This window comes from Sorex araneus, chromosome 2, assembly GCF_027595985.1.
Source record: "Sorex araneus isolate mSorAra2 chromosome 2, mSorAra2.pri, whole genome shotgun sequence".
Lineage (NCBI taxonomy): Eukaryota > Metazoa > Chordata > Mammalia > Eulipotyphla > Soricidae > Sorex > Sorex araneus.
The window spans coordinates 54,953,136-54,974,904 of record NC_073303.1 but is presented as its reverse complement, the minus strand read 5'-3'; the positions used below and the strand labels follow the sequence as shown (position 1 = coordinate 54,974,904).

At 41.0% G+C, this 21,769-nt stretch overlaps 1 protein-coding gene across 1 annotated transcript in view; it reads right to left on the bottom strand.

Moving 5' to 3' along the window:
* RP1 (RP1 axonemal microtubule associated) overlaps positions 1 to 21,769 on the bottom strand; it is a 209,597-nt gene that overhangs the window by 154,755 nt on the left and 33,073 nt on the right. Inside the window, exons 6-12 of the mRNA XM_055124422.1 lie at positions 21,567 to 21,718; positions 17,779 to 17,857; positions 15,970 to 16,045; positions 11,721 to 11,797; positions 11,588 to 11,619; positions 11,297 to 11,426; positions 34 to 137 (exon numbers count right to left, since the gene is read on the bottom strand). Coding sequence (XP_054980397.1) covers positions 34 to 137; positions 11,297 to 11,426; positions 11,588 to 11,619; positions 11,721 to 11,797; positions 15,970 to 16,045; positions 17,779 to 17,857; positions 21,567 to 21,718 — 650 coding nt within the window. The remainder of the gene's footprint in view (positions 1 to 33; positions 138 to 11,296; positions 11,427 to 11,587; positions 11,620 to 11,720; positions 11,798 to 15,969; positions 16,046 to 17,778; positions 17,858 to 21,566; positions 21,719 to 21,769) is intronic.

Below are 21,769 nucleotides of genomic sequence, written 5' to 3'. Positions count from 1 at the left end.
ACATGTATGACAACTATAAAAGTTACTACGTACCATTCCAGTGACAGAGCCATTGTCAAGAGCAAGTGAAAGGTGCCTTATCTCATGACTTTGAAAAATACATATATCTCCCTTGTGGAAAATAACATCAAAGAGGCCTGGAAAACACGTTAAGTATTAACAAGTCATTCATTTTTAAAACATCTCTTCTTATTCAATTATGCACTCAAATCTCCTAACAGTATATTTCATGATTTCTCTCAGTTAAATGTTTTTAATTAGCCAGAAAGTAAAATGTCAGGGCCAGAGAGAGAGAAGAGAAGTTAAAGCAGTTGACCTGTCTGCTGTCCCCCCCACCAAATCCCTGAGCCCCACTGGGCGTCACCTAAAGCACAGAGCCAAGAGTAGGTCCAAAAGATTTTCAATAAGGGTTATTTTGAAAAATCTGCCTTGCCTCTTTCCAACATCTCTCATTTGGGTGTTTGCCTCCTCCTTGGCTTAGAGGACAAACACTGCTTTCATACACCCTGTTCTGCTTCGTAGTATTTTTTTTTTACATCATAGAGCATGAACCCACCAACCATAGAAATTTCCTAGCTAACACTGACAACCCATGAATTTTCAGGAATCTATTTGTGTAGCCAAACATGAAGATCATTTTGCCTTCTACAAACAGGTGATTCTCAAGGATGAGTCGAACCAAAGACAAAAGATAACAAACACATCTCGTATGCATTATTTAATATGAGGCCCCCAAATGAGGAAAACTATTATAAACATTTTAGGAATCAAAGTAGTTGCTGCAGGGAACGTGATTGCGAAGACGCCAATGCTACCGTTTCTTCTGAATCCAAGCCAGGTGATGCGCTATTGCTGAAACTCCACACCACAGTTGTGCCCTTCGAGCAGATGCATAATATTGACAGGGTTCAGACCTAACTACCACTAAATGTGCCGTTTTCTGGCAGGAGGATTACATTGCCGAAGGCAGCTGAGAAGAAAGCAGAGAGAGGATGAAGTCCCTAACTCTCCCCTCCTTCTAGGCTCGAATTTCTCCAGGAAGCGCAGAGCCCAGCCACTTCCTCAGCAGGAAGACCTAACGGGAGAAGATAGATGCCCCTGGAGACAGGTCGCCAGAGCCTGACAACGCACTTACACACTCATTTCTCCTCACTCGCACTCACCCAGCACACCCCCCTTGCTACTCCCGACAGTTTGCCACCCATAAAGCCTCTAGGTCCTTCCCTTCTGTCTTGTCACTTCTCTTCCAGGTTATACGTGTTGAAATGCCATGTGAGCTTTCGACTGGAATCCCCTCTAATTTATTCGTCACTGGGTTCTCTCCTGGTGTGTGTACAGAGCACTGCTCACAGTTCCCAGGAGTCACTCCCAGCCATGAGGTGCTCAGGACTGGGGCCGGGCGAGACCGTGTGATGGTGGGATCCTACCACTGACCTCCACATGCTTGCAAGTGCTCCAGCGCTTTGAGTATTTCTAGAGCCCAAAGCATGAATTAAAAACCTTGCTGGGTTTTTTTTTTGTCAATTGATTTTATATTAGTTTAGTTCACAGAGCCCAAGCCGGATCATCTTGATGGGTAAAGGAAGAAGTATTTTTGTTTATCCCAAGGAATATATTGAAATAAGATGATTTTAAACTGGGTTATTCTTTAAGCATCAGCTATTTCCTCTCCTGATGCGATGATGAGGTTTGCTTCTGTATGTTGTGCCTATACATGCATAAAACCTAAAATAAATGCTTCTATAATAAAAAATACACATTATCTTGTTTTGTTTTGTTGGCCACACCCGACTTACTCCTGGCTCTATATATTTATATATAGATATACAGGTGACTGTATATCTATGCTATCTACTATATACCTATGCCCAAGTCTAATTCATAAGTGAGGCTTAATATGAGATTAATAACAATAGCAATAATGAAAGAGAAAAATTATAACTATGCCATTAAAAACACTTTGTCTTACTTTCAAAATATTGAGACTGGAGCAATAGCACAGCGGGTAGGGTAAGCAAAAGCACATTTGCCTTGCACGTGGCCGACCCAGGTTCAATTCCTCCGCCCCTCTCAGAGAGCCTGGCAAGCTACCGAGAGTATCCCGCCCACACAGCAGAGCCTGGCAAGCTACCCGTGGCATATTCAATATGCCAAAAACAGTAACAAGTCTCACAATCGAGACGTTACTGGTGCCTGCTCGAGCAAATCGATGAGCAACGGGATGACAGTGCAACAGTGCTCAAAATACTCGGGGGGTTTTTTTTAGCTGTTAGGCTACACCCATACAGGGTTATTCTTAGCTCTGTGCTCTGGAATCACTCCTGACATTGCTCATGAAACAATATGCAGTCCTGGGGATGAAAGCAGGGTCTGTCAGTGCAAGACAAGGACTTATCTGCTGTGCTATATAGCGCCACAAAGACTACTACATACGGTTACATATAACTACATCCATAGAGCGTTAACAGACAGTGAATAAATCGTACCTTTACATTTTTATTCCTATTAACCACAAAGGCAATTCTTAGAAGTAAAAATAAGGTCTATTAAAGAGGTTAACTATACTGCTCAAAAATTTAATAGGATTTCATTGTATATTTAAATGGCTATATTAACTTTCATTCCTATTTCCGAAGATGAAAGACCTAGTATTAATTTGGCAGGCTACTTCACAAAGAAGATATTCTGCCTAATCTCAAATTCAATTTTATGTATTTAATAAAATCAATTCTCATGAAAAAAATTAAGAATCTTCATAAAATTAAATCACGTTGATGAGTGCTTACAAATAATCCTGGAAATTATAAATATGAGTGGTTTATTAAAATCAGAAAAAAATCAAGGAGGAATCATTGATTCTGAAATTGATTCATTAACTAACTTTGTGCACATTATTATTTTATATTGCTGTTTTGTTTTGTTTTTGAGCTACACCTAGTGGCGCTCAGGGCTCACTCTTGGCTCTGTGCTGGGGGTCATTCCTGATGACCTCAAGGAAACGCTTGTGGTTACAGAGATAGAATCCAGGAGGCCACATGCAAGGCAAGTGCTCTACCCACTGTACTATCTCTCCAGTTCCTGTGCAAACTATTTTATATAAATTTGTCTCTGTTTCCTCAATAGAGTAAAATCCATGCAAGAATTCTTAAAAGACTGTTGTTCATTAATTGATTGCATCAACTCCATTGATCCACTAATTGTGTGAACTAATGAGTTAATGATGGAAAATTTGCAGACTTACTAATGGTCACCATTGTTTTAATCTTCCCATTCACTTAATTATTTCTTAAGTATCAAATCTATATCCATAAACTTGAAAATGCATTGTTCTATCAGTTTTTTGGTAAGAAATCAATCATAGTCAGAAAATTATATAAACATATATTTATTTTGTATATAAGTTCTCTAAAGTTTACTAAGAATATCAAATATAATTCCATAAGGGGATGGCGCTTTATTTGTTTGCAGTTGTTAGTACCATGCCTGAGGCATTGTCTCATCGACAGTAAGCATTTTATAAATACGTGCTGAATGCATAAATTCTTATTACTAAAATTAAAAAATGAAGGTTTCTACTTTGAGAAGTTTGATACCATACAGCATATCCTTGATTTGGAAGCATAATATAGTGAGCTTTAATTAAAAATAATCTTAGCATTTCACTGTGGAGTGATAGCACAGCGGTTGGGCGTTCGCCTTTCACACAGCCAACCCAAGTTCGATTCCTCTGCCCCTCTCAGAGAGCCCGGCAAGCTACCAAGAGTATCAAGCCCTCACGGCAGAGCCTGGCAAGCTACCCGTGCGCATTGGATATGCCAAAAACAGCAACAATAAGTCTCTCAATGAGAGACGTTACTGGTGCCCGCTCAAACAAATCAATGAGCAATGGGATGACAGTGACAGTGATATACAGATAAGTGGACCACCTCTGTGTCCACGTATCTGTATACACACATTGTCCACTCTTGGTTGCTGGACACCTCAGTGGTGGAACTGGTGCTGGAATATAGTATGTCTTTGTTCCAAGATCTGCCTATTAAAATCATAATCAAGTGGAGTTCATGCCCAATTCAATCAGATTAATCAATGGCTGAATAAATAGCAATAGGACGTTTGCCTTGCACATAGCAGACCCAGGTTCGATTCCTCCATCCCTCTCAGAGAGCCCAGAGAGCATCCGAGAGCCTCCTGCCCACACGGCAGAGCCTGGCAAGCTCCCCGTGGTGTATTCGATATGCCAAAAACAGTAACAACTCTCACAACGGAGACGTTATTGGCGCCCTCTCTCAAATTGATGAACAACAGGAGGACAATGCAACAGTGCTAACGCCTACATTTAAAGTAAATAAATAAATAAATAAAAATTAAAATCATAATCAAGTCAGTGATATCTCCAGGAAATTTAAATCTGAAACATGTGCTGAAAAACATGCCATTATAAAGAAGCTTCCTTGTGCCATTGGAATTCCACAAAGCACAATTTGGAGAAAAATTTCAACATAAGGGGAAGAGATCTCTCAAGAGAATGAGAGTTTTACTTTAAACTGAAAACATCCAGCCAACCAATAACCGCATGAACTTTGTCTAAATTTAAGTGGACACTCCCCAGGCCCCAGCCGCTGTTTCCCCGCCCCCGCTTTGCCGGAAACTCCGTAGAAATTTCCACACTTTCTCACTGCAGCTCTCAAATCCTCACATACTGTAGTTGTTACATTAACATACTTTTTAACCTCTGGCTATGCATGGTCTTATCACTGACTACATCTGTTTAAACCCTTCTATTCCCTCTGTTAATCTACTATCTACAAATTAATCTACAGCTAATTTGTTTATTCATTTATTTCTTGCAGTGCTAGAAACTGAACCCCTCCCTCACCGTGGAGCTTCATCCGGGCTAGCCCCTTACTGTCAGCTACTTTGAAATCCTTCAATACTGGAACACAAGAGAACAGAAGAGTATTTCCTCCTACAAAAATTTAAATATAGGATTTCTGGTTCCAATTCCGTCAGTAAAGGGGTTCGATCATTCATTCCATTTAATATTATGTACAAGGAACATGTTCCATTGTAACCTAAATTTTAAAACTTACTATTCATGTATCTACTCATACTTAACTTTTTTTAAAAGGAGATTTTAAGGAGTCTACTCATCTCTTCTGACCCAGCCAGCCGTAGAGACACAGTGCCGCTAAGCTCATCTCTAAATTCAGTCAGGTTCTTTCTCTTGAGCCTCTGTTGTTACTTGGTGCGGGGGCAGTTCCCAGAACAGAGCCCAATCAACATCCCAGCCAGGAGACTTAGCACGTGCTCTCAGTTCAGGTATAAAGCCAGTACTTCCAATTCACTCCATAGGTTAAAAAAAAAAAAAAAGATTTTTTCATTTATCAGTGATCTAGACCTTTTTTTCTTAATCAATTTTGTATGTGGTATGAGAAGTAGCATTTATAAACACCTATTCAAATATATAACTCTTAAACAACAGATTCATGATATTAAATTAATTACTTTTGGAATTAATTGGCAAAGTCATGGGCCAGAGCGACAGTACAGTTGGTATTAATACTACAATCTGTTCCTCTGTGACATACTGTGCTTGCCTTCAGCTGACCCAAGGCCCATCTCTGGCACTCTATGGAGTCGATCCCCTGAGTATCACCAGAAGTGATCCCTGGGTGCGAAACAGCAGTGAACCCCAAGCACCGCTGGGTGTGACCCAAAGCCAAAAAAATAATAATAATAATTACAAAATCAGAATATCGATAACGCCAATTACCAACATTTTACCTTAGCAACAGAAAAAAATATTGAAATCATATCCCTGATTCCTGACCTATCTGTTCATTTTTCTAACAAAGTCCTCCAGAAAAACGTTAAATACCATGAAGATATTGATCAAAGTTAATATGTGGATTTAATGCAATTTTATCAAAAATTCGCTCCTGGATTTCTTTTGAACCTATGAAATAATCAGAATTTGATTTGAGAGCAAAACCCCGAATGTTTCTCTCGGTCACTGTCTGAAATTTTAAACGTCCCAGGAGCTCTGACGGCCAAACCTGAGGCGTGCCTTGGCTGGGATTGCCACTTGCCATCCAACCACGGAGAGGTCGGAAATAGTGGGTCCTGCATGTGCCTGCTAGGACAGCATCCTGCGACGACAGCCTGTCAGCAGCCCCTGCCATGGAACGCCTGAGAGGGGCAAGCCTGGCTTTTCCCCGGGCGGCCATATGGAGGGGCCATGGAGAACCTGCTTACAATTTCCATCTGTGCTTGAAGTGAAATTATGAAAACCTGAGAACCCATGCCCCAGGTTCAAGAGAAATTAGGGGATTGAGTCGCTGGTGATCACGGGTACTCTGCTATGCCTTCCTACAGTCCCTCCTGATGACCCAGCGACTTCAGAGCTGTTATTCATCCCAGGGCCAACTGGAAGAAGACGCCGTGCATCCTGCGGATGTGCAGTTCCTAAGCAACAGCAGCTTCAGCTCAGCCGGCAGGTTTCTGTGAGTCCAGGCAGGAAGGACACACAGAGGACCAGAGTGGATTTACAGCCTCCTGGGCCCTCGCCCACAAGGGCGATGCGGAATGAGACGTTCCTCTGTGGCCTACGCCAGCCAAAATTATGCAAAGGAATGTGGTGATTTTCCTTCTTCACCATTTCCTACAAAAGTTAAGATTCTCTCCATATTTTCCAGATTGCAAAAACAGGTGCTAATATGGGTGCATTTTTATTCTAGAATTTTCTAATATTTATCATAGTTTAGATAAGATTTCTGACAGTAGGCAACAAATCATAGAGGGAAATATATAGATATAGATATATAGATATATACCTCTAGGAGAGCCTGGCAAGCTACTGAGAGTATCCTGCCCACATGGCAGAGCCTGGCAAGCTCCCCGTGGCGTATTCGATATGCCAAAAACAGTAACAATGACAGGTCTCATTCCCCTGATCCTGAAAGTGCCTCCAATCATAGGGAAAGATGAGTAAGGAGAGGCTGCTAAACTCTCAAGGCTGGGATGAACAGAGACATTACTGGCACCCACTCGAGTAAATCTATGAACAACGGGATAACAGTGATGCAGTGATTAGATAAGATGGTTGCAGTAATGTTTATTTTTATGATATTGATATACATGGTTACAATATCTTTCCCACCACTAAATTGACCAAGACCTTTCACCTTCCTTTAAGTCACTTCTAGTTTCCTGCCCCACCCCCCCACCTCCACCACCTGTCCACTGCTTTGTAATTTCAGTTTGGGATCAAAGGTTAAGGGCTTATCATCATTAGATACAGTCTATTCTCTTGTATTGTTTCTCTATCTAACACAAAAGAATGAGGTCATCCAGTAGTTGTCCTTCTCGCGCTGACTTATTTCACTTGACATAATGCTTTCATTGCATCCAGATGCAGCAAACTGCAAGATTCGCTCTCTTCGTATGACACAGTGCTTTATTGTGTAGGTACACAACAGCTTAGCTTGCCCATTCACCTGGCATTGAACATTTGGGTCATTTGCATATCCTGGATATTTACTGAGTGCTGTCATGAACACAGGTGTGCGTATATCTTTTCAAATCAATGTCATTCTAGAACATCTTTTGTCTTTACTGTCATTGTGCCAAAGTTTAGACTGTCCATGTACAAAATTACTGCACACCACAGGTGCCTGTGACCTTTTACCTCTGTCCTTACATCACTTCCAGCCCCATCTGCATCTTCCACCACTCTTCACTGCTTCAGCGTATAACCCAGCCAGAGGGATTGTCACTGTTCCCTGAAGTCGATCCCTTTTCTCTCCATATTCCACGGATGAGTTGGGTCATCTGGTACTGGTTCTCCTCCACCTGTGGCAGAGGCTTTCCTTGCCGCACTAACTCCTTTGTCGTAGATTAACCGTCTGAAACCTGAAGGTTTATCTCTGGCCTCTCCATTCTGTTCCATCAGTCCAGGAGTCTGGCTTTACTCCACTTCATCACAATTTTGAGCACTGTAGCTTTGTAGTATATTTGAAACCAGTTTCAGAAAGTCCACGCAGAGCCACAGCCGGGTGGACAGGGCTCTCCTCTGAGTCTCGGCTGCTAGATGCGCGTCCACGATGGCAGCTTTCCCTTGTTTTCTCCCAGCCGGCCTCAGCCCTGGCTCAGCTGGGCGCTCTCCGTGTCATTTACGGACAGCTCCTAGTCGCTGTGGCTTCGGGTAAAGGCACCAAAATACGCCTAGTCAGACCCTTTGAACTGGGTTTTCTCCAGTTTAGGTTGGAGCATACATCTGGTGATCACACTTTGGGAGAACTGTCTTCGGCTCTATCTAGCTGCCAGTACAATCCTGTGGATTATCTGACAAATGGGCCTGTTTGGGCAGAGCTGAGTCTGTGAGCTTGGGGGGACAGGGGGAGAGACGGTGAGTCTCTAGGGGTGGTGCTGTGTCTGAGACACCCCCTCCACCCCACTGCTGGGTGGAAATGAATCTGGGCAGTGCTCACTCCACAGTGACTACTCCAGGCCTGGGCCAGTGTGCTTGCACCCGTCGTGGTTGAACTTAAGGCCTGAGAGTCTACAGTTCGTAAGCTCCTAAGCAGAAGTGAACTCTGTGAGAAGTCAAACTGCTCGGCCACATCCTGGCTGTGTTCAGCTTGGGAATGATGCTCCCCAAAGCCAGAGTGTGCCCATGCTGTGCAGCTAGGACCAAGTCTGTCAGGTCAGCAAGTCCTGATACAAACCATGTCCTGTGAGTCTTCTGCACTGGAGAGGTTCCCACATTAGGTGGGAGTTTTCTCTCAGGTCCCAGACCTGCCATCCCTCTTCTCAGAGCAAACTCTGTTTCTCCCCTTTCCCCCACTTAGAGAAGCATCTTTAACTGAACGGTTACAGCATCTTGAACCAGCTGCTTTCCAGAGTTGAGTCTCCCTGAAGTGCTGACTTCTCCTGAGAGTTCTCTCAGCCAGGACCCTGCGTGATCCTTTGTTCCGTTTCTCTGCATTCTGTGTGTTAATCCTGTAGGCCCTCTTGGCCCTGCCCTCGGGTACAGATGTTACGTGACAGTCAGGGACTCAATACAAACATTCACATTTGATAATATAAGCCAAGTAAGCATGAAATGAGGTCATCAATTTTCTCCCCTTAAATAATGCACTGTAGCACTGTCATTCTGTTGTTCATCGATTTGCTCGAGCGGGCACTAGTATGTCTCCATCGTGAGACTTGTTGTTACTGTTTTTGGCATATCGAATATACCACAGGTAGCTTGCCAGGCTCTGCTATTCGGGCAGGATACTCTCGGTAGCTTGCCAGGCTCTCCAAGAGGGACGGAGGAATCGAACCCAGGTCGGCTGCGTGCAAGGCAAACGCCCTACCCACTGTGCTATCGCTCCAGTCCCCTTAAATAATACTAATATAAAATAAGACAGCTGTGTGAAAATTTGGGGAATGGAGATTTTGTGAAGCTTACCCCGAAGTGAAATAGCCACTAGAAGGTTGGTGTTTACAACTGAGTAGCTTCAGCTAGATTCCCACCCTAGAACAAGAGGACTTGTTTGTGCAAGTCATTGTAAATGTTGGAATAGTATTATTTTTAATAGCTGAGGGCTTCTGATCATTAAATGACGTTCCCCCAAGCCTCTCAGATCTTCTCATGCTGCAAGTCAGCTTTTAAGTTCAATATTCAAGAAATGGTTCAGTAGTTCTCAGAGAAATGAGGGTTCCTAATTCTCTGAGTATGGAAGTAGCTAAATTTATCATCAGCTTGGTAGCTAATTAGAAGGATTGGCACAGGGTAATAAAAAACAACACTGTTCTGCAGAGTGAAAATTAAAAACCAATATAGCTCAGAAAGATGTTCTTGAAATATTTTCCTGAAAAGGAGTCTACAGGTCAGATTTATTCATCACAACACTTTCGAAGCATGTGAAAACTGATTCATGAGTGTGAATTTATGGGCCACTGAGCATAACATTGGAAATAATGCTGCAAGTAATTATCACACATAAAAGACCTCCTGTTGAAAAATGTCAATTATGGTAAGGAGAATTACTCATTCTATCTTACATCTTTTTAAAAATTGCTCATTCTGCTTTATGTATTACAGGACTAGTATATTAAGGTGCTAGAAAAACCTGAGGCTAAGATTTTCTCTATACTCTTCAGTTAACTTGGTCGATGAGACTTTCTATTTGGTGGCCCTCGGAGTAGCCCGCTGGACTTCCTCCCGCATGGAGTTCTAGCTCCCAAGGATCACTCTGGGCAAAGGTAAAATGGCACATCTTGGAAGTTGTAATGTGGTTTCATCTGCTTTCTAGTAGACAAAACATGTAGAAAATGCTGGTGTGGTGAGGTCAAGAGCTCAACTTCACTTGTTGATACAGGAGTGGCAAGCTCCCATTATAACCTCACTGTGATTAGGTGCTGGAAAACAATTATCCATACGTTTACTCCTTGATCTGAAAAAAGCATTCCAATTCTACCATACTAAGGGTTCTCTCTCTCTCTCCTTCTCTGTCTCTCTCTCTGTCTCTGTCTGTCTGTCTATCTGTCTCTCTCTCTCTCCCCCCCCATCCTCTTTCTTTAGCAAACCAATTTTCACTGGGTCTTTGCTTTATGATATTGTACTATTGGGCCTTGGGGAGCCAAGGAAGAAGTTGCTTCATTTTTGGTGTGAAAGAAACAGTATTGGTCTTCAACTCAGTGCTGTCTGGTTTGTGTAAGTTGGGTAAACATTAGATATTTCAAAGTATCTGATTTAACAATGGAAGAATATTTTTATGACCATATTTGGAAATATAATAAATATAATCAGTGAGGACTTGGCTGTTTTTGAGGCCCTCAAATTATTGATCAGCATTATAAACAGAATGGGCAGTAGATAGTAAGAAAAACTTAACTTTGAAAGCAACAACTTTTTAGAAGCAGTCAATCACAATTTTATACATTTTAGTCTCCAATTAAGTAATACTAAACATAAATTCTTTCCTTGGGGTACGTTTCTGAAATCGATAGCTTTCTTATACTTAAAGCATATTGTATCATGGTACCAATATTTTAGATTGGCATAAGGAAGAATCTTAACCAACCACTGGTATAAGGAAGAATTTTATACTGCCACTGATATAAGGACAGACCTTAACCTGCCACAGGTATAAGGGAGAACTCATTGCCTTGCACAGGTAAGGCCCTGGATTTGATTCCCAGACCACGACAACAAAAATGCCGGAAAATTAAACTGGATCTGTAAACATGTCTCCTTCCGACTCCCAAAGCTGCCATAGCACCATGTACTTTGCCCATAAACTTTTACCATATTTGTCTGTCTTTTCTCCAGTCGCATCAACCGTGCCATCTGGATGCAGACGGACAAAGCCTCGGGTGAGTCTGTTGTAGAACTGAAGTGAGTTTCCCTTTGCAAACTTCCAGCCTTCTGCAGCCCACTACACAGAAAAGCAAACAAGAACCATAAGAGGAGACAGAGAAATGTCACTTGAAAAATCACCCTCCCTTACCAAACTTCAGTATTTGTTTCAGTACTTCAAATAGCTATTTGATGCATTACCCTGCAAGAAACAATGGTAGAACAAAAGTGAAAACTTACTGTTTCTTTCCTACTAACTTCTAACTTCTGCTCTGAGGAAATAGAGAAGAAGGAAACATTAATTTCATTCATACCATGTTTTCCCTAATCATCATAAAATAGGACTTCCAAGTACCCCATTCGTGACACTCACTTGCATAGATAATACCGTTGTCCCTGGCATATAGTTCTCTGGCGATTTTACCATCATCTTCCCCCTGATCCAGCCATCTGTGGGAGAAAAATCGCATGGAATATGTTCTGGGTTGGTGTAAACAATTAGCAATTTACTACTCAAATCATAAGTAATAGATAACTGGAATTGGGGAAAGGCATAGGTAACCCGAATTTTAAAAAAAATGGGAAAAGGGTAAGATTTGAAATAACCATGAGAAGAGGCTGGAAATACAGTAGGTAGGGCATTTGCCTAGCATGAGGACAACCCAAGTTTGATCCAGGATACCACAGCTGGTGGCCCAAGCAATGCCAGGAGTAATCCCTGAGCACAGAGCTAGGAGTAAGCTGGTTGTGGCAAAATTAAGCAAAAATAAATAAATCAACAAACAAGATGAAATACTCTAAAACATGTTTTTAAAAAAACTTTAAATCTTTTGGACCCTGCCGCGGAGAGAGCATGATGGAAGAGCCCAAGGAAGCGCCCTTGGACTCCAAGCAGCCCACTGAACTAATTCCCGCACGTGATCGGAGACCCCACGGCGGGCTGAAACAGTGGGAACCGGGCATCCCCCAATTCTTTTAACCTCTCTCTCTCAACTCCTTCCTCCCGAGCACAGCGCAGGGGCCGCAGCTTTCTGAGTGCAAAATGGAGACACCGAGCCTCTCTCTAGGTTTCTCCATCTTATGAGCACCATAAAAGGGTAAAAGTTTGTAGTGATGTTATTTCTGGTTGTACTTTCCCTGGACTTTATACAGAAACCCAAAACATCTTAGCATCAGCAATATGTAATGGTTCCATTTTAATGGGTCGGACTTTTGTGGGAGATCCTAACAAGAATAGTAAGTCTGTTGCTGAAATATTGAAGGCAATCAAAGTGGTAGCCATCTCTCTAGACTGAACTAAGCTATATCCCCACGCCAGCTGAGAAGAAATATCCTTCTTTCTCGGGAAGAAACGCGGCGTGGTGTCAAACATAGTGTGATGTCCATTAAGCAAACAGACCTGGTGGCGTGGGAATGGGATATAAGGGGAAAAATTATGTACATGGAACAGTGGGACGCTGGTGGAATCTTGAGCCGGAGCCGATACCAGCGAAAGACCTTCGGTTCCAGAAACTGCTTGCAGACACTCTACTAGTCTATCAACTAAGCCAGAGCCCCACGCCTGCTGATGACGGGAAATAACCATCCTTTTCGGTTTTCGGGTTTTTTTCCCTTGTCAGGCAGCATGACGATTACTAAACAGGCGTGAACTCGGTGGCACGGGGCAAGGGGGAAAAAGAAAAGTTATGTAACAAACAGCAGGACTTAATATCTCTATATTCTTAGCAGTGGAGAACTATCAAATGCCTCCTTGGCAATAGGACTGTCTTTTTCTTTTTTGGGGGAAACCCCAACAACGGTAGTGAGTTGTGTGTTGAAACATGGAATGTAATCGAGATAAGGCGTAAACGAAGTGAAACTTATCACTTACAAGGGTGGGGACTGGGGAGGTGGGAGGGGGCGGCAGGTATACTGGGGGGGTTGGTGATGGAAGATGGGCACTGGTGAAGGGAAGGGTGTTTGAGTATTGTATAACTGACATAATCCTGAGAACTATGTAACCCTCCACATGATGATTCAATAAAATTTTTTTAAAAATAAATAAAAAAATAAAAAATAAAAAAAAAACTTTAAATTATGTCACTAGGTGTGTTGATAAAATAGGAGCAACCCCTAAAAGTAATGTTTGTGTTTCTTCAAAATACGAGCAACCCGTAAAAGTAATGTTTACAAAACTTACCAACAAAAACATAAAATAATAGGAATATTTCAGGAAGCTACGCTGTTGTTGAAATACATGAATCTGGAGCTGATTAAGAATATAACATGAGGAACTGGAGACATAGCACAGCGGGTAGGTCGTTTGCCTTGCACGTGGCCAACCAGGGTTCAATTTTCAGCATCCCATATGGTCCCCTGGGCACCACCAGGAGTAATTCCTGAGTGCATGAGCCAGGAGGAACCCCTGAGCATCGCTGAATGTGACCCAAAAAGCAAAAAAGATTATATATATAATCTTTTATATATAATCTGTTATATATATAACTTTTCTTTTTCCCCCTTGCCCCGGGATGGGGGGGGGGGTGTTACCGGCACGCTCTCCGCCCAGACAAGATCCGGAGCTGTTGCACGTGCGTAACGGACCTCTGCTCCTAAAAGATTATATATAATCTTTTATATATAATCTGTTATATATATATATAACACAAGACTTAGCGGCCATGATCCCAGAGACACACATACAAATCTCAGAACACAGCGGCTTTTGGCAGAAACGCATCCAGACCTCGCATTAGGTCACTGGCGCCAGGCTGCCCCAGGTGGGAAAAGGTGCCGTCCCTCCACCCATTCCCCCTAGTGTCCCAGGTCCCCATCTTCCAGAGGCCATTGGACAGTCAGGTATGGGTCAGCAGTGATGAGACACATGGGGCCTCATGGGATGGGGGTGGAGCCAGCCCTGGTCCTCCCCAGCCCCACTGAGACCGCGAGTCACCACCCACGAACTGCCCCTCTGGCTTCCGATTAAGCTGCTTAACGGCCATGATCCCAGAGGCACAAGAACGAATCTCGAATCTCGGAACCCAGCAGTCTTTGGCAGAAATCCCTCCAGATTTAATTATTAAAATTTCAGAATCCCCAAATCGTGTGGCCGCAATAACGGCTGCACAACATCGTATACTATTCATAATCAGCAATAGAAAACAAATTGTCTAATGTTGCCTTTTCGGCAGGTCTGAGAGTTGGGAGGAAATCCCAAACAGTAGGTGGGTCTGATGCTGAAATATTGAATGCAGTCAAAGTAGAGAGAGAGTAATGTGGAAATCATCTGCCACACAGGTGGGGGGAGGGTGTGAGATGGGGCAGTACTGGGGCTTTTGGTAGTGGAAAATGTGCACTGGTGAAGGGACGAGTGTTTCATCATTGTATGACTAAGACTTAAACCCGAAAGCTTTGTAACTGTTCTCATGGTGATTCAATAAATAAATTTTTGTTTTGTTTTTGGGTCACACCTGGCAATGCACAGGGGTTACTCCTGGCTCTGCACTCAGGAAACACCCCTGGTGGTGCTCAGGGAACATATGGGTTACTGGGAATCGAACCCGGGTCAGCTGCGTGCAAGGCAAATGCCCTCCCCGCTGTGCTATCGCTCCAGCCCCAATAAATTGATTTTTTTAAATAAAGAATATATTACAGAAATGCATCTGGACTGTGAACTGTGCTACAACCCCGTGCCGCCTGGGGAGGGATTTTCCCTCTCTACCCTGTCTTTCTGCACGGAAGATGGCGGCGACGGCAACACCCACGTGGAGAGAGCCACCTCCTAAGACTCCCAACCCAGAGGTGTGAGTTTGCAGTGACGTGGCTCGTAGGCAATCATGGGATGGGGGGGGTTACGGGCACGCTCTCCGCCCAGACAAGATCCGGAGCTGCCGCGCATGCGTAACGGACCCTCTGCTCCTAAAGACTATGATCCGACAGGTCTTCTAACCCATTTTGGCACCCAGAGCGGCTTCTTACAGAAATGCATCTAGACTGCGAACTGAGCTAAAATATCAGAAATCCAGAAGCTCATAGAATCTTCATTCTCAGCAATGGAAAACAAATTATTAAATGATGCCTTTTCAGCAGGCCTGATTGTTGGGGGAAAGTTCCAAATAATAATAGTGAGTTCTCTATTGAAATATTGAATGTATTCAAAGTATAGAGAGAATGAAGTGAAGATCATTAGCTACTCAGGTGGGGAGGTGGGAGGGGGGTATATTGGGGTTCTTGGTGGTAGAACATGTGCATTGGTGAAGGGATGGGGGTTTAATCATTACATGACTGAGACTTAATATATATATATATATATATCACTAATTGTTAAAGCTATTTATGGACTTTTGGATATGATTAATGGAAACTCTAGAACTGAACAGAAATCCTCAAGCATAGAATTCCTGCCTAGGCCCAGGTTTCAAATTAAAGGAGATACTGGGAACATTGGTGGAGGAGAATGGGCACTGGTGGAGGGATGGGTAAACAATCACTGTATGACTGAAATGCAAACAGGAAAGGTAATAAGCTTGTAACTGTATTCACCTCACGGTGATTCACTAATAAAAAATTTAGAAAATAAATAAATAATAAAGGAAAAAATAAAGAATATAAAATGAATTTGTGTGGCCAAAAAGGCAACAAACCTGTGACAGAAGAAAGCATATTCATGGTTTGTTGTGGGATCCACAATCACGACATCCTCAAGAAACCAGCCATTTCCTAGACATGAATGTCAGAAAGAAAAACACTCTGTGACCACGTATGACTCAGGTGTTAACTAGCCTTCCAAAAAGCACGCACGACCTTCCACATTCACCTGTGGATGTTTGATTCTTTAAGTTTTAATTCTCCAAATAAGAAGAGATGGACCAGCACAGTGGGACAGTGGGGTGGGGTGTTTGCCTTGCACAGTTGACACAGGTCCTTGCACCCCAGGTGTCCCCCCAACCCGCAGGGGTGCTGTCTGAAAGCAGAGCTGGGAGTTTGTCCTGCGCACCCCCCTGGGGGCCCCAAAACCAATAAAAATGATAAATTTTTTAAATAAAAAGGAAGAACAGAAGAAAACCGTAAGAAGCCTTGAAAGAATTTTAAATGTGTGGTAAAAGCACAGCTCCCTTGAAGGCGTCTGTTTTACCAGATCTACTTCAGTATTATTTTCCAAATAGCTGAAAATAGAACTGAAGTGCAATTGCTTTTGATTTCATGAACTGTACTTATAACCCCAACCTAGCATCTTCCAAAGAATCACATGGATGAGCAACACTCTATTTCCAAAATATACATGTAGGAAACTATTAAAATTCAAATTTGCATCAAATATGCATCTTATTGGCACTGGACAGGCAACTTAACAGGATAAATGTTCCTGTTGAACCTGCACAAACGGTTTCCCAGAATACAGGATTTTTAGTGTTAAAATCAGTAGCAAGCAAACCAAAATGGTTGGTCATCCTAGAAAACACCTCAAAAACTGTTTTTTAGTTTTAATATTTGGGGGCGGGATGGCCACACTTTGTAGTGCTCAGGGTGAATTCCTGGCTCTGCACTCAGGGGTCACTCCTTGCACTGTTCAGGGCACCATATGGAGAGCTGGGCATAAGACATGGCCGGCTGTGTGCAAGGCAATTGCCTACCCACTGTGCTATCTCTATACACCAAGAATGAAAATGTTAATAAGATCCTACACAATATTGATAAGTCAAGAGTTACACTGAGAATAATCACTGCCAGATTAAAACCTATGTCTTTCCACTCACAGTCCTATCTGGCCTGAATATCACCCTTAAGGCTGTTTTCCCTCACTTAATTCTTAAATTCTAATAGAAATAGACTATAAGAATCATTTGTCTCATTGTCTCCTTCAAGGGAAAATATAATTTTTACAGAGAAACTTTATGAGGATGTAACAACTTAATGAAAATTAACAATGTCCATTGGTGAAGGGAAGTCCATATTCATGATGGGATTGGTGTCAGATATAAGAGCTGGCCAGAGGATGCTAGTGCATCCTTTTAGTATTCTTTCAGAGCTCTGACAAACATGTATCAGAGTCACTTGGCTCTCTCTAGAATAACAATACAGTTGGCTTGGAATTTTGCATGAATTGGAGCTGACTCTATAAAATAAACTGACAACTGAGAGGAAAAATCAAATGTTGGAATGCTACATTGTATCTCAGCAGACAAACCCCACACTTCTACAATTTTTTATGCATCACTCTTTCTAGTGTTCTTTATGCATCACTCTTCCTAGTATTCTAGTCACAGCAAACAGATGAGTCTATGTCATTCTAAAGAATAAAAAGATGCTATATAAGGAGTATGTAATATTTCAATTTTAAATAGTCAGTGCTTAAAGTTGAATTTACTATGATGTTTAATAAATTGTTTTCTAGGATTGCATTGGATGTCCCCTGAGTAGACTGAAATCAGATTGAAGCCCCAGACACTTACCTGGGCCAAGTCCATCATGACCTATGACAATCTTATACAAAGTTCCAAGGTACACAGTTTCCAGGGAGAAGGTGTCAGTCTATAGCAAAAAAAGAAAAAAAAAAGTACACTTATTCTGAACTGAAAGTCTTATTTTTAAGACAGTAAGAATGAATGTGAAAAAATTATCAATCAATACAAAACCTATGCAAATTAGGTATAGTAAAACAATAATATTATTGTTTTAATAACATTATTATTAAAATAAATGTTACATTTTTGTTGCTAATTTTTCAGTACCAAAACATAAATTTGGGATGCTCAATGGGCAATTTTTTCAAATAATAACAGTATAAATTAACGGTGAAAATGTACACCAAAAAGTAAAATGAGATAGAGAGGTGGAAGAAAGGAGAAATCTGCCATAGTGGATTTCATAGTGAGGACAGGGGATGGGGGCAGGCCGAAGGGAAACTGTGGACATTGGTGGCAGGAAATGCGCACTGGTGATGGGATGGGCGTTGGAACATTGTATGACTGAAACACAAGCATGCACGACTTTGTAGATGCGTATCCCACAGTAATCCAATTTTTAAGAGAATCCTATAAAAAATAAAATACACCAAATTTTCAATTCATTTTAATGCGACCAACCCCTATGTACCTAGGGATGACTCTGTTTTAGCAATATTTATAAATCATTCACAAACACGTTTTAAAATAATTTTAAGATACTAATGCAAGGGGCTGCAGAGATGGGATAGTGGGTAGGGCGCCTTACACGCGGCTGACCCAAGTTGGTTCCGCAGCATCCTATATGGTCCCCTGAGCACCTCCAGGACTAGTTCCCGAGTACAGAGCCAGGAGTACCTCCTGAACATTGCCAGGTAGAGCAAAAGAGCAAAACAACAACAACAAAAAAAGGAACAAAAATATACTAATACAAAAATTTCAGAAACTTAAAACATTTCTTTAAAGTCCTAATGCACGGCTGCAAAAAAAAACTTATTTTCTCTTTTGTTTTAGTTTGTTTTCTGCTCCAAAGCATTGTATATTTAAAATATGGGTAAATTGAAAAGATGGCATTCCCTTAGGAAAACATAAACTAAATGCTACAAGTTCAAATGCTGTAATAATATGTTGTGGAATAAAAGTCAAAATTAGTCTTAAAAAAGCTTTGTATTTGCATAACATCTTATGCGTTTTGAGTATTTTCCAGTATATTTTATTTTATCCTTAAAAGTCACTCTGCAAGAAAAGTATCATATGCAAAGAAGAAGGTTAAGTCATTGAAGCAAGATTAAAATTCCTCAGACATGTGACAAAATTACGTTTGTTTATAACCATTGCCTCTCTATATAAGTAGATCTTATTAACTATAACAAACATTAGCACTAACAAAAGATACTGCTTGGGACAAGATAACAAGTAGCATTGTCATCCCATTGTCATTGGATGGAGTTCTTATGCAAATATAGAAAAGACTGGCAGGAAAAATGGGTTATTATAATTTATGTAAAGAAGACTAAGAAAAATAAGGGTGTGTGTGGTAAAAATATCCTGACTTATTCATTTAAAGATATTTGTCTCATTAAAAAGCCGCCATTGCTAAAATATAGAGATTTTGTTTCATTTAGTTGAAAAAATTATATTTACATATTAATATTAGTCAGAGTGAAAGAATATATTCAGTTTCAGCACTGGACAATATAAGTTGAGAAAAGTAACTTGCAATGTCCTTGTGAGCTTCTATAAATTTATGAGATTTCTGAGTAGGCATCATGCAAGCAATGAATTCTTATATTCAGAGTGAAAAAAGAAAATCCGATCAATAAAAATTATGTATCAGCTGTAACTACCCTCCAAAACTAAAGCAACACTTTAATAAGAATAAAATAAAAAGATAAGGGGATTCATTGCTACTAAATTTTCCTGAAAGGATAATATTCAAAAATATTCAACCCAAAAATTAACAGGACATAACAAAAGCATTGCTAAGAAAGATGTGTATGTCTACTAATGCTTTGACTAAAAATTCAAATGAATTTAAAAAGTCAAATAAACAAACTAAGTGCACAAATCAAGGAGCCAGATATTCTAAATTAAACTAAACCAGATATTCTAAACAAAACCAAATCACATATTCTAAAATTGGGAACTAAGTAGTAGATCCTCATAATTGGTTAGATTATTAACAACTTGCTAATTGGTAATAATCAGGAAAGGACAGTCTTCAAACATCCACATGCAAAATAAAATAAAATAAAAATGAACTCTTATTGTTCATACAAAAATTATATCAGCATACATTAAACATTCAAAATTAAATGTCCTAACAGAAATCACAGGGAAAAAGATTTAAGAACACTGGATTTGGCAATAATGTCTTGGATATTAAACCAAGAGCAGAAAGAGAAACGAAGAGTACTGTATCAAAAATTAGAACTTTAAGGACCAGAGAGAGAGCAGAGCCGGTAGGGCACTTGCCTTGCACACCATCAAGATAAGGGGGTTCACTGGATCCAATCCCCAACAACTACATATGGTCCCTGAAGCCCACCGGGCATGATCCCTGAGTGCAGAGCAAAGTTAAGCCCTGACCACCACCAGGTGTGACTCTGAGACAAACAAAAATACGTAAAGCAAAACCACAATGAGATACCACCACACTCTCCTTAGGAATGATTACTGTCATGAAACAAAAAGTAACAAAGGTTGACAAGGACATGAAGAAAATAGAAGACTTGTACATTGTTAATGACATTGTAAAATGATAGAATCACTATTAAAAAACACAGTATGCCATAAAAACAGCAACCTCATTTGTGACTAAATAGTAAGACAACTTAATTGAAGGAAGGAATCAAAGAAACATTTGCACACCCATATTCACAGCCACATTATTCATAATACCCAGGAATTTTTTTAGAGTGTCCATCAGCAGATGAATAGGAAAATAAAAAGATGTATAGAGAGAAATAGGGCTGGAGCAATAGCACAGCGGGTAGGACATTTGCCTGTACATGACTGACCCAGATAAAATTCCTGACATCCCATATGGTCCCCTGAGCACCGCCAGGAATAATTCCTGAGTGCAGAGCCAGGAGTAATCCCTGAGCATCTCTGGGTGTGACCTAAAAAGAAAAGAAGGAGGAGGAGGAGGAGAAAGAAGAAGAAGAAGAAGAAGAAGAAGAAGAAGAAGAAGAAGAAGAAGAAGAAGAAGAAGAAGAAGAAGAAGAAGAAGAAGAAGAAGAAGAAGAAGAAGAAGAAGAAGAAGAAGAAGAAGAAGAAGAAGAAGAAGAGGAGGAGGAGGAGGAGGAGGAGGAGGAGGAGGAGGAGGAGGAGGAGGAAGAAGAAGAAGAAGAAGAAGAGGAGGAGGAGGAGGAAGAAGAGGAAGAAGAAGAAGAAGAAGAAGAAGAAGAAGAAGAAGAAGAAGAAGAAGAAGAAGAATAGAAGAAGAAGAGGAGGAGGAGGAAGAAGAAGAAGAAGAAGAGGAGGAGGAGGAAGAAGAGGAAGAAGAAGAAGAAGAAGAAGAGGAGGAGGAGGAGGAAGAAGAGGAAGAAGAAGGAGGAGAAGGAGAAAGATTCCAGGGCCAAGAGGCAGGTTACTTTTCTTTTTCTGATAATTTGGTTGGGAACTTCTGTTTCAGAGTTTCAGTTTTGTAAAGATGATTATCTTCTGGAGTAACCCTGCACAACAATGTGAATAAATTCAATACTATTAAACTATGCTCTTAAGAAACTCAGATGGCAATCCTCACGTATTATTTTTTTACCATACTTTAAAAGAAACAAAGGACTTTTACTTACTTGTCCCCTTAAAAATTTCAAGGAGTTCTTTGATTTAAGCAGTTGTCTGCATCCTGTATCTCCCTTTTCTCCATAGACAGAAATATACACATTTGCTGCTATTCCAGCATTCCAAAGGTCACCAGTTGTCACACGCACTTCATATACTATCACTGGTAACAAGAGGAAAACAAGTTTAATAGTGCCTGCCTTATAAATATGAT